This window comes from Fringilla coelebs (assembly GCF_963513975.1).
Source record: "Fringilla coelebs genome assembly, chromosome: 14".
In the NCBI taxonomy this organism is placed as follows: domain Eukaryota; kingdom Metazoa; phylum Chordata; class Aves; order Passeriformes; family Fringillidae; genus Fringilla; species Fringilla coelebs.
In genome coordinates, this window is record NC_140040.1 from 6,209,302 (window position 1) to 6,221,533 (window position 12,232).

Consider the following 12,232-nt stretch of genomic DNA (forward strand, 5'->3'; position numbering starts at 1 on the left):
AGAATTCTATATTGTTGAATAAAAGTTTTAAAAGAAGCATGCAAGGAGGAGTATTCAGTGGGGAGGGAGCTGGAGAGTGCTGGCAGAGTGAGCTGTTCCTGTGCCTGGCTAGGACAGGCTGGGTGAGGAAAGCAAGAGAAAATCGTACAAAGTCAGTGTGGGCAGAGGCAAAGGAGCCACTTGCCACCTTTGGAGGTGTTTTTCCTTTCCCTCCTTAGGCCCCCACACTCTTCTGAAGGTGCCTGCCTGGGTGGTGGCCTGAGTGCTAATGCTGGTACCTGTTCTTTCCAACCTTGGGGGGGCTTGGGCATGACTCTGTCTGTGAACCGCTGGAGCTCCCATCTCTTCTTTCTTGGGCTCAGGCTCTCCTCCTCCTCCCCAGCACCATGACTGCAAAGCTATGAGCCTGGAGGTCCTGCATTGCAGGAGTTCCTCTCAGATGTGGTCCTTCACTGGCAGTGCTCAGGAGAGGCTGCCTGCAATAATGGTTGTTGGCCAAGCTGGGCTCTGGTCTTAGGTATTAATGAACCACTTGAAATTCTGTCTAAAAGCCACCAGCTGGACTCTGTATGACTGTACATGGTTAATTTCTCTTGTGTTGTCCCATTCCTTCATTGCCCATATGGTCTTCCCTATAGTTTTTCCCTATACTGAAGCTGCCCAGGGGAAAGGGTACCTCTGAGACAAGGCTCTTGCCTAGGAAAGAGAGACCTGTTGCTGGTTCCCAGGAAGGGGAGCTCAGCCATGGGCTCCTGCCAAGCACAGAACCACTCAGCACTGCTCTCACCCAGCCCTGGGCACTGGCCAAAGTGGAATTGCACAAACGAGTCCTTGCACAAGGCCTGTAATGGTTACAGGAGTGGGAAGGCACTGTCCTGGTGTGTCACACATGGAGATTTGCTGTGGGCCTAGATGTGGACATCGGCATCAGGTAAGTTTAAGCTACTGGTGCTGTAAGGCAGGGCATGGTCCATTGCCAAGGAACAGTTTAATGGCAGCTCTGTGGTATCCAGGACTGTGCTGATCTCTGGCATCTACGTTCATCAAGCAGTGAGAGCAGGGAAGAGCCCATGGCAGAGCCCACAGTGGGCCCACACTGGGCAGAAGCAGCACTGTGAGCATGTGCTGAGCTGAGGTCCCTGCAGCAGGTGGCACATCCGAGCACTGCTGCTGCTTGGATCTATCCATCTCCTGATGCTGTTGGATCATGTTCCCCATTGCCACCTGCTGCCTGTTGCAGCCTATATCCTTTCCAAGTTTACAGTTTGTCCCCAGAGAATGCTCTCAGTGACTTTTTAAACTGCTGTTTGTCAGAAATAAACTCTTCTTTGCCTATCCTTCTTTGTCTCCAGTTCGTCTGGAGTCAAAAAGGTTTTGCTCATTCTGGCCCCTTGCTCCATCCATTGCACAGGTGTCCCTCCAAGGCAGTGTGTCCTCCTTCCCTGATTTTCTCTGCCACCTTGCTCCAGTACACACTGGCTTTGCCTCCTTCTGCACCCACTGATGTTTACACCCTTGTTCTCTTCTGATCCCTTGCTCAGCATCAGCCCAGCTTCCTCCTCTTCCTCCTTCTTCACTGCTCAGAGTTCAGCCAGTGTGAGGTCCAATGCCTTCAAGTTGCCTCAGCACCCAAAGCCACTTTTGGGCCTTGCCTCTCCTTGCCTGTGGTGGTTATGGATCTCCTGCCCAATTGTCTTTTTGGTTTCTCCATTACAGCTGCCCTTCATCCAGTGCTGCTCCTCTAGGAAAATCCAGGCTGGAGGAGTCAGCTGGAGTCATCTGGACAAATCCCAGGATCTCACAGTCCTTGCAGGAGTCATTACTTTGTTCTTGGTTTTGCCATGTAGTGAAGGCTTTTGGCTCTCAAAGGAACTGACTGGATCTGGTGCTGTTTTTTATTGGTCCAGGTGCTATCCTTGGAGCTGGCCCAGCCCTGGCCATCTGCTCTCCTGCCTCAGTCAAGAAGGCAATGGCCTGGGTTAGGATTTCCCAGGCCATGAACCTGGACCAGGTGCTCCAAGGCAAGCACAGACTTGGTGATACTGGAGACACCTGCTACATTTTGGTGTCATAACTGCACCCAGCAACGTGACACTTCAGAGGAGGAACATTTCAGAAGCTTCCTGAAAATCTCATTCCTCTGAAGGCATCGGATTGCTGAGAATTCTGAAAGGAAGGAAATGCTTTAGTGGGCAGTTATTTCTGGAGCAGGCACTCTCTGCTCACTTCTTGGACCAGATTATTTTCTTAGGATGGGCCTTTTCCTCCATCTGCTCCCCCAAATTCAATCCCTGTACACCCTGGGAATTAGAAGCAGGGGTGAGGTAATATACCAACATCTTCCTACCAATCTTCCAGGTGGATAACATCAGGGTGTGAGTCTCTGAAATACATCTCTCAGAGACCTCTTCCCAAAAGCCAGCCTCGATTATTAACATGGGTTAATGATTTACAGGGCTCTCTGTCTCTGCCCACACATGCCCAGGGAAGGAGGAAGGGCAATGGGTGCTACATTTTCTTAAAATTAATTGAGAAATAGGGAAAATTTGAAACCACAACCTATTTCTGTGTGCAGCAAAACATGACATTAAAGTGGTAAGTGGAGAGCGTGTGAATGAGCCGGCTGTTCAGGAATGGCAGCTGGATATTTGTCCCAGTTGTCTCCTACCATCTGATTAAGGGAACAAGTTATTTCAACCTGCCATATAAAGTGTACTCTAACCCTCTGACTAAATATAGCTGATCATTTCTAACTAATGCCTTGCTTGTGTGCTCTGCTTGTTTGTGCAAGGAATTGTGAAGGAAAGAGAAAGTGCTGCCAACCCAGGTGCTGTGAGGGAGCGTTTGTAGCCCATGGGAGAGACAAGCACACCTAGCAGACAACACTGACAGGATTTGAATGGGGCATTAGTCAGCAGCAGAGGCCTGGAGCTAGCCTGAAGAACCGTAAAGCTGGTGCAGAATGGTAATTTTTATGATGTTTAGTGTCTGTACATTGAAAAAAGATGGTGCAAACAGGTGTTATTACAGCCAGAAGAAATGTATGTCAGTTTAGAAATATAATTTCTAGCCCAAGCTGTTCCTGTTAGGCCTCTTCAGCTGTGCCAAGGCCTTGTCTTACTCAAAGAGATTCTCACATCAAACCCCCAGTATTGCCAGGGTTCTGTATGTTATCCCTGCCTGGCTTAGAGCAGCAAGAAGACACAGGAGGCTCCAAGGGCACCCAGGAATGGGTGCAGCTAAAGGAAGCAACAAAGCGGAACAAATGCTCCAGTCCTGCAAAAGCAGCACAGGGAGCCCCTGGGAGGAACGAGCAGAGCCCAGGCCGAGAAACACCCCACGGGCAAAAAAAAGCATCCTTGGGAAAAGCAAAACACGGCGTCCCCTTTGGAGTGCGGCTCGTGAAGAACGGAGACGCTTTAGAGGCATCCCTGCCTACAGCCCAGGCGTTCGGGGAGCGCGGTACCGACCCCAGGGCACCGGGCACGGTTTGGAGCGGGCTCGGCTCCGGCAGCCCCGCGGGGCGCGGGAGGGCAGAGGCCGGAGCCGCGGTTGCCGTGGCAGCGCTCCCACAACAGCGTCACCGGGAAGTGCATCCGGGGCCGCCCCAAGTAGTTCCTCGGTGACGGCGGCGGCGCGGCGCGGAGGGATCCGCCGTGTCCTGGCAGAGCGGCGGCCGCGGCGCGGCCCGGCCCGCCCGGCCCCGGCATGTTCAAGAACACCTTCCAGAGCGGCTTCCTCTCGGTGCTCTACAGCATCGGCAGCAAACCGCTCCAGATCTGGGACAAGAAGGTGAGGCGGCGGGCTCGGCCAGCGCCGCGGCCCGGGTTGCGGCGCGGCCGCTCGGCTCAGCCTCCCGGGGCAGGCCCGGCCCCGCCGGGAGCCCCCGGGGCGCTCCGGACACCTGTGGGGCCGCTCGGCCCCCGCCGGGACCGGAGCTGCGGCGGCCGGGTTACCGGGACACTCGGGAACGGGATACCGGGACCTCTCGGATACTGGTTACCGGCGCGCCCCCGGGGCCGGTACCGGGCCCCCGGGGTGTTCCTGAGGGGAATGTGTTATTGTGAGTATTTTCTGCCTTTGCCGGGCAGAAGAGCCCGCCCGGCATCGGAAGCTGCAGCTCGGAGGGGAAGCTGCAGGAGTGGCCAGCACTGGCCACAGGCAGCGGGATGCCCCAGGCCCCGTGGCCGCTGTGGGGCCGAGGTGGGGCTCTCCCCGTGCGGGACCCACCTTTCAAAGAGGCTTGCCAGAGGCATGCAGAACTGGGCTGTGTGGCGGCTTGTAGGTGTAGGAGAAGTTCTGAATGTCTCATCACTTTGTTTCTCCCTCCTGTCAGTTTTTAGAGTGGTTTTGCTCAGGGTCCCGTTCCTTCGCTGGGCTGTCTCGCATCAAGGAGCCATCCTCAGGATGTTTAGAGATGTTGAGCTGTGCTGCTTCCCCCGTGACAAACCGTCCATGGTTTAGTGATTCTGCAAAATACTTGTTGTGACCTCTGAGACCAAGGCTGCAACCTGTATTTGGATGCTTGTGTATGAGCCTTAGCTGAATTTTTTGTGGTTTCAGCAGGAATGAAAGCCTTCATGGCAGTTCAGACAGCAGTGATGTTTGACATGAGTGGGCTTGTGTGAGCATTTACAAGTTTTGAGATGGGGGGCAGGAAGCACAGACCTATCCTGTTTCCCATCAGTGGGTACCCATGTAGCTCTGTGAAGAGCTGGGAGGCCTCACACTGCCCGTGTGTGTGTCTGTGTTTTGCACAAATATTTGTGACTTTAAAAAAGGATCAACAGCTTATTTGGATGGTGCAAGGACAGGACGCATTAAAGACTCTTAGACTGGGGATGTAGTGTGCTGTCAGAGTGGATAAGCCATAAGCAGGCTGTGCTGACCCTGCTTGGAGGTGGAGGTTGGACTGGAGACCTCTGGAGCACCTTCCCACATGAATTGTCCTGTGGAAGGTGATACTGTTATGATTGTGTGGCCCATGAGTGGGAGCAGGAGCTCTGCTTGCAGGGTGGATGTCAGCAGTGGTCCTTTCAGCTGCAATAGTAGTGCAGTAGTCTGTCTTGCATGAAGCATGGCCAGCCTGGGTTTGCTTGTTGTGATGATTGCCATGCTCTCTTCAGCAGTGCATGAAATGCCCCTGTCATTTTCGTGAGAACTGGAAACAGTATTTGACATTCTCCTGTGTCCTGGGTGCATACCTGAGATTACGGGGTTCATAGCTGTCCTAATGTAGACTTCCATATCTTCGCAAAAAGAACCAGCAGGCTGTGATTTCTGCTTTTTTTAGAACTCAGGGACTATCTCAAGCTTTTGTGATGCGGGGAAAACCCATATATTTTTTGGCCTTAGTAGGATGTGCACTGCTCGAGCTGGTGGAGAGTGTGGGTGTGCAGGAGTGTGCCCGAGTGTGTGAGTGTCCAGCCCTTCCCTAGAGGCAGTCAGCCATGCCCAGCAGTACACACCAAGTCCCCTTGGTGACCAGTGGCTGGCTGGTGGCTCCCCTGTATTGCTTGTCCTTGTTTTTACCCCTTATTGCACTCAAGTTTGACTCTTTTATGTTTGTTTATTTGGGCCTCTGACATGAGGCTTGAGTCCCTTGTGTTCACTGCAGCATATTTTGATAGATGGAAGTCTTGCACTCAGTGTATGTGCAGCATGCTGGGCCATAAACTCTTGCTGGCACTCTGGGGCAGTGATCAAAGCCTTGGAAACAGCAAGGTCCAGGAGAGTAGGAGCCAATGTAGGAGTGAATGTAGATGGGTCCTCCTGGGGTCTTACTTCTCCTCTTAATGGAGCTGTGTGTGCCTCTTTTTCCCTGTCAAGTCACGTCTGTGCTGTCTGCCCCACTTCTGTTCTAGGTGCGCAATGGCCACATCAAGCGAATCACAGACAATGACATTCAGTCACTGGTGCTGGAGATTGAAGGAACAAATGTCAGGTAGGAGAAGCCTCTTCTGCTGTTCTGGGGAAGCAGAACTCTGCTCTGATGCAGAATGAAAGATGGCAATGCCCAGCAGACATCATCTTCAAACTACAGCAATATGATGGCAATGTCTTTGTCAATAAATGGAAGAATCTGGGTCATATCACTGATACTCCCCTGTGGCAGTGTACTGTGCCTTTCCGTGGATGTGCTTGTAGAGCTCTCATTCTTATCCTCAGTGGGGCTAAGGGATAAAAAATGAAATCCCATTATTCTTCCATCACTTGAAGGGAAGAAAAGCGGTTTTAATACCCAGCCTCAGTCAGCACTGCCAGTTACTGAAAAAGCAGCACTGTCTGCTGTCTCTCCTATTGTCTTGGGCCTGTTCTCCTCACGTGACTGCTGCTCTCCCTACAGCAGGAAGATCAGAGGGAGATTTATGAGGGGAGTTGCTTATGGAGCTTCTCTTAGCAACCTCGTCTCCATCGCCCTGGGAGACAGACGCCAGCTCCATGAGCGGGCTCAGAGTCTCCAAGGCTTCTCCAGGAGTGATTCAGAGCAGGGCGCTCCTTATAAGGGCAGTGGAGACTCCTCTCCTGCAGACAGACTGAGCCAGTGCTTCTCTTCCTCCAAGAAGTGTTGATACAAAACTTGCCAGGCGTGATGTGTACTTCTAGGGCTCACAATCTCTGTTTTCCCAGCCGTATAGAGCACACAGGGCCTCTGCCATGATCTGGAGGGCTCTTCCTGTTCAGTCAAGGGTAGGAGGAGGTTGTGTTAAGAAACAGCGCTGACATGGCCTTGAAACTGGGGAGGTGAAGCTGTCCAGGAAGGTGTTTCATGCCCTGGGTGAGAAAAGTGCAATTTGAGATGCATTCTTTGTGCCTTTTATCTTTTCTGCCTGCAGCTACCTCTGAAGCTCCCCCTTCTGTTACAGGAAGCCCTGCTTGTTGCTGAGATCTTATGATCACAGTTAGCCATTTCTGCCTGTCCTCCAAGGCTGCATTGGGCCAAGGGAGAGACTTGGGTTACCTCGGGCTGTGCACTTTGTGCTGTGTGAGATCCTAAAGTGTTTTTCTCTCACCTCTCAGTACCACGTACATCACGTGCCCTGCTGACCCAAAGAAGACCCTGGGCATCAAACTACCTTTCCTAGTGATGATCATCAAGAACCTGAAAAAATACTTCACTTTTGAAGTGCAGGTGAGGAGTGTGCAGTGGGGAGGCCCCTCCAGGGACCACTGAGGAAGGCGCCAGAGAGCCTGCAGTCTTGTGTTGGAACTTGTCCCAGGCAGTGAGTGATCCCCAAAACAGTTTTGCTTTCTTGGCCATGTGGTGTGTCAGGTCTTCTGGTATGGGGGCATCAGTCAGCTCACAAACACATTGTTGCTATTCCTGAAAATGGGTCTGTTTCCTGTGTTAAAATTACTTCTGCTGCGGAACGGAGGGGTGGGAGTAGAGATCCCTCTTGGAGACGGGTAGCGCTGTCCTGGGGAGCCTGGCGCCTGGGTGAGCAGCCTGCCTTCCTTGCCCAGGTGCTGGATGACAAGAACGTCCGTCGGCGTTTCCGGGCGAGCAACTACCAGAGCACGACTCGGGTGAAGCCCTTCATCTGCACCATGCCCATGCGGCTGGACGACGGCTGGAACCAGATCCAGTTCAACCTGTCCGACTTCACGCGCCGCGCCTACGGCACCAACTACATCGAGACCCTGAGAGTGCAGGTGAGGAGCTGCCCTGGGAAACCAACGGCTGGTCATGTTCATGTTCCTGCTGCCTGGGACAGCAGGATGGGGATCTGGCTTTAGCCCTCTGTGGTTCCTTTGCAAAGCACTGTGGAAGGTGAGCAAAGGCCTGACTGAAGCCTCACCTAACTTGACTAGGCTGGGATGAAGGAGCCCGTTTCCCTCTTGTTTCTCTGGCTGTGTGTTGGTTAGGGTGGGAGTTGCAGTTCCCTGTGGCGTGCCATGAAGGTGGAGCTCTGCTGGGAATTAGCTGTGTGTTGCCTTACTGTCCAGATAGGCTGGACAGTGATTGGCTGAATGGGAACCTGGATAGGAAAGACCCACAGTGTAGAGACCATTTGTACCCCTGGTCAAGCTTGTTTCCTAGTGGTAGCGGAGTTACCCTGCCTTCACTGAGTCCCTTGCAACAGAGCTGATGCAGTGTTTGTTCCTGCTGAGGACATGGAACTTGCTCCATATGCTAGGGAGTCATGTTCACGGTGTCCAGTGGTGTGTGTTATTTTGAGGAATGTCTGTGTGTGGAGCGTGCCTGTTCCTTAGTGTGAGGGGAGTGCTGCAGTTCCTTGCAGGATTCCCCTGAGGTGCAGGCAGTCAGCTGAGTTGTCTGCCTTCTCACATACTCACGAGGGGGGGGACCAGAGCAACTACTTTGCTGCCAGCTGATAGTGGAGGCAGCACAGGCTGGACAGGCTCATTCCTGACCTCAGGGAGGCTCTGAAGTGGGCATGTTAAAAATGCAGCAGGCTGAGGCTGTGGGTGTTCTGGCAAGTGCTGATACCAGCAAAGCAGAGGCTGGTTCACAGCACAGAATCCCATTAGCAATTAAGACAGTTTGCAGAGATAGCAGAGTGTATGTCTTTTGAGTGTTCGTACCTGGAGACAGGGATGCAAATGCAAAGCAGAGGGCACAGACCAACATTTTGCTGATGCCCTGTCAGATTCAAAAAAGCAAGACAGTAAGATAGATTTCCAGCTGCTGAGCCAAAGAATCCATGTTGCAGCATGACACCAAAGCTGGATGTGGAAAGAGCATGTGGAAAATGGACTGACTCTTTGTTTTGACTCTCAGATCCATGCCAACTGTCGCATCCGACGGGTGTATTTCTCTGACCGGCTGTACTCAGAGGATGAGCTCCCAGCCGAGTTCAAGCTGTATCTGCCTGTCCAGAACAAGGCCAAGGTGAGCTAGATGTGGGAAGGAGGGTGGGAGAACAGTGAGCCAGACTAGCATTCCTCTGCCTCCTCCTGCTGCCTTCGCAACCCGGAGTTTCTTCTGGCAGCAGAGCTCTTGCCAGCTTTGGCCACCAGCCAGGGAGCACCCTCTCTGTTGCCAGGGTGAGCAGTCTGTCTGGGGTGCTTTGTTGTGTAGCTTTCCTGCCAAAACACATGGAAATTGTCATTCCCATCTAGGAGCAGGGTGAGCAGTTCAGCTGCTCTCCATGTCCTCCCTGATTGTGTTGAAGGACTCTGGGCAGTTGCAGCCTCCCGGCATCTCTCCAGAGCTTTCATCCATGACTCAGCTCAGCAACTTTGCTCTTCAGAGCAGCTGCAGCACCACATTTGTCTTCCAGGAGAGATTCTGTTTGTGTCCCTCTAGCCCAAAATGAGTCCCCTCCAATCTTTTCCCCACCCAGTACCAGACAGTGGTGTCATGAGGGGGGAAGGAGACACCATGGCTGCCCTCAGGAGATGATGCCAAGCTCTGCTCCTGCTGTGATGGGAGAGGAGTGAACATGCTGGCATATTGAGAGATCTTGAGCAACATGCAGCAACTTTGAGGCTTGTGAGGAAGCACCTTCTTTGCCAGGGCCAGCCTGTCCCAATGCAGACACTTCTTTTATCAAAGAAGATTCCTGGGCAAAGTTTCAAGCTGCTGAGGGAGGATACTGGGGGCTGACGGTAGTGGGAGGTAGAAGGCAGTGTTAACTGTAGGTAACACCTCTGGGGAACCTGTCACAGCCTTCTGGGCTGTAGCAGCCTCACAGACATGTCTGGGGAGTAGTTGGAGCCCTCCCAGTACTGTTGTCTTGTGCTGCCAAGTCTTGTAAGTGTCTCCTTTCTTCTCCCTGCTCTGTCCAGCAATAACGTCACGTTGGGAAGAGATGTTGGCGTGCAAATTGTACAGAGTCAGAGTTTTCCTGGCTGTTCCTAAAGTGCTGAGCCTAAACTCTGCAGGTGGCCTGGTACCCAGTCTTGTCTTGCTCAAAGTGGCCACTGTGCCTCCAAAGAAGGGATTCAGCAGGAATTGTGGAGTTAAGTGTATCCTCTTGAAGTTAGCAATTTAATTTTTTATTTCCTTGTTTCCATCTCTTATATATGCTCTAAATATGGATGTAATACTTGTTCTTGAAAAGTTATTAAACATTTGGCTCTGTAAATCTGCTTCTGTCTTCTTCCTCCTTTGATGGATTCCTAACTTTTTAGTGCTTCAGAAGGTGCCAGAGAATTTCTTTGAGAACCCAGATGTTAGAATTTGCCTCTGAACTTGACTTTGATCAGCACCCTCAGTGTTTAAGGGATAGCACAGACACAACCAGCAGCAATCTGATGAGAGGAAAATTAGTGAGGTTTCCACAAAGAATACAGAAACTGTCTCCAATCCATGAAGTTTGTGGTACTATGACAAAAACTCATGCTGTTCATGAAAATGGGTTTTTCATTCCTTTTTTCCTTGAAGCCATTTTCCCCAGCAGTGACAAATTAGGCTTACCTGCCTGTTAGGGCACAGTTTTGTTGGCTGTGTAGTTACCAACTCACTGCAGCTCTCAGCCAAGCCCTCAGCAGCACGAGGCACACAATAGCCTTCCAGCTGCCAGATTGTCCCTTTCCCCAGGGATCAAAGGGGAGGTTCAGCACAGCAGCAGAACAGGAGCGGAAGTCTTTTCCTGTGCTGAAGCTGCCCTTCCCTGCCTCAAACCAATCTGCCTTTGTTGTAGAAAGGCTTGTGAAGGGGAGGCCAGAGACTCCATCAGTAAGGGGGTGAGTCTGGGAGTAGATGATGCCTTTCCTGCCTGGGGCCAAGCTCCCATCAGTACTCTGGAGGGCAGGTACCAAAGGCTGGCACTGATCCTTCCCTGGGCTGTGCAGTCAATGGGGAACACTTCTGTTACTGCTCTGTAGAACAAAGCTGCTCTCTCCCAGGAGGAGGAGAGCCTGCTGGGGGACATCTGCCTTAGATTCTGGTTTAATCCTGACCACTGAGATGCTACCTGGTTTAGAGGTTTGGCATGTCTGTACACCCTCCCTGCACCTCTGTGGCAAAGCTCTCCAGACGCCTGTAATAGAGCTGCCTCACCTGCACCTTTAGAGCTGCTGGGCTTTGAACTGGAGGTGCTGCCACGTGGGGCTGGATTGCACCTGAGAAGGCTTTTTGGAGAAGATCTTTGCAATTCTTCTAGCAGCTGAACAGCTTGGTAGCTCTCAGGAGCCCAGCCAAAGAAGCCTACATGAGAAATCACCATCCATCTTGCATTGACATGTCAAGGCTTGGCTGCACTCAGTCTGTTCAGTAGATCATGTGCCAAGGGTTGGCCTTAATGAAGTCCATGGTGAGGCTTTCTCCATGTTTGCAAAGCTTTCCAGAGCTGGGGGAGCTGCTGAGCAGATCCATCAGACCCCAGGCGGGTAAAATGTGCATGTATCCTTTCCTGCAAGGCCTTGCTCAACACCATGTGTTTTTGGCAGTCTTTGGCAGCTGAACACTCAGCAGGAGCTGCTGCTGCCTTTCCCTGCCCTGCTGGGGCCTGTGCTGGAGTTGCCCCTGGTCCTTGAGGAGCTGAGTGACCAGCCCTAATGCATTAAGAGGGGCTGGGCTCCCCTGGGCCCCGAGCTGGCTGCCTCTGCAGAGATCAGATGGGCCCTGCTGCCAATTCCTGCCCGACCTCCAGGAGCTGTGCCAGCAGATTTGCTGGAATAAACTCCCAGCCATAAACCCTTACATCCATATGGACCCTCTGTGTATTTTTAAATACAAAACAAAATACTGAATCTTCCTGTTTACTTGCTGCACAAAGTGGAGCATCATCAGATACTGGCTCTTTCCTTTACAGCCAGATACTTGGTGATTTACACAGTACTTCCAAAATCTTTCTCTTCTAATCCCTCTCTCCCATCAAAACTTTAACCATCTCGCTGAAGATGGGTGAAGTTGGATGCTCTCCCTGAGGGAGAAGAGCATGCTGCTGGTAGATGGGCCAATGTCAGAGGCGTCCTGTCAGCAGCCCTTTCCTAAATGTGCACAAGCCAAACTCCTGTGGTGGAGCACACCTCCTTTGGTTATGGCTTTTGACGTGGCTGGGATGCAGCATCCTCCTACATGGGAAGAGTGGAGGAATGCAGGAAGGAGGTGGGGGCAGAGGTGGGAGTCATGGATGGCTACTGTCTGCCTGCTTCTGGGGCGGCCCCAGCTGGGTATGAGGGGTGGGCAGAGGGGAGTCCCCGTTCAGTGCAGGCAGCCTGTGGAGAAAAGATCTTAAATATCTCCTCGTTCACCTTTCTGTGGGTGGCCTGCTCCTTACTTCCTGCACAAGTCCTTGTTGCAGTTCATGTTTAGTGGGAG

At 52.2% G+C, this 12,232-nt stretch overlaps 1 protein-coding gene across 2 annotated transcripts; it reads left to right on the top strand.

Annotated features, from left to right (window-relative positions):
* Nucleotides 1-3,593: 3,593 nt before the first annotated feature.
* Nucleotides 3,594-10,073, top strand: CFAP20 (cilia and flagella associated protein 20; the record flags this gene model as incomplete). 2 transcript variants are annotated; one of them, XM_084215077.1, is made up of 6 exons in its annotated part: nt 3,595-3,792; nt 5,865-5,944; nt 7,021-7,132; nt 7,465-7,653; nt 8,744-8,854; nt 9,754-10,073. In XM_084215077.1, the coding sequence occupies exons 1-6, from the start codon at nt 3,709-3,711 to the stop codon at nt 9,757-9,759; spliced, it is 582 nt and encodes a 193-aa protein (XP_084071203.1). In that variant the 5' UTR covers nt 3,595-3,708. The 2 variants fall into 2 exon arrangements, with proteins under 2 accessions (XP_084071202.1, XP_084071203.1); XM_084215076.1 differs by lacking the exon at nt 9,754-10,073 and having other exon boundaries at nt 3,594-3,792; nt 8,744-8,863.
* Between the last annotated feature and the right edge of the window lie 2,159 nt (nt 10,074-12,232).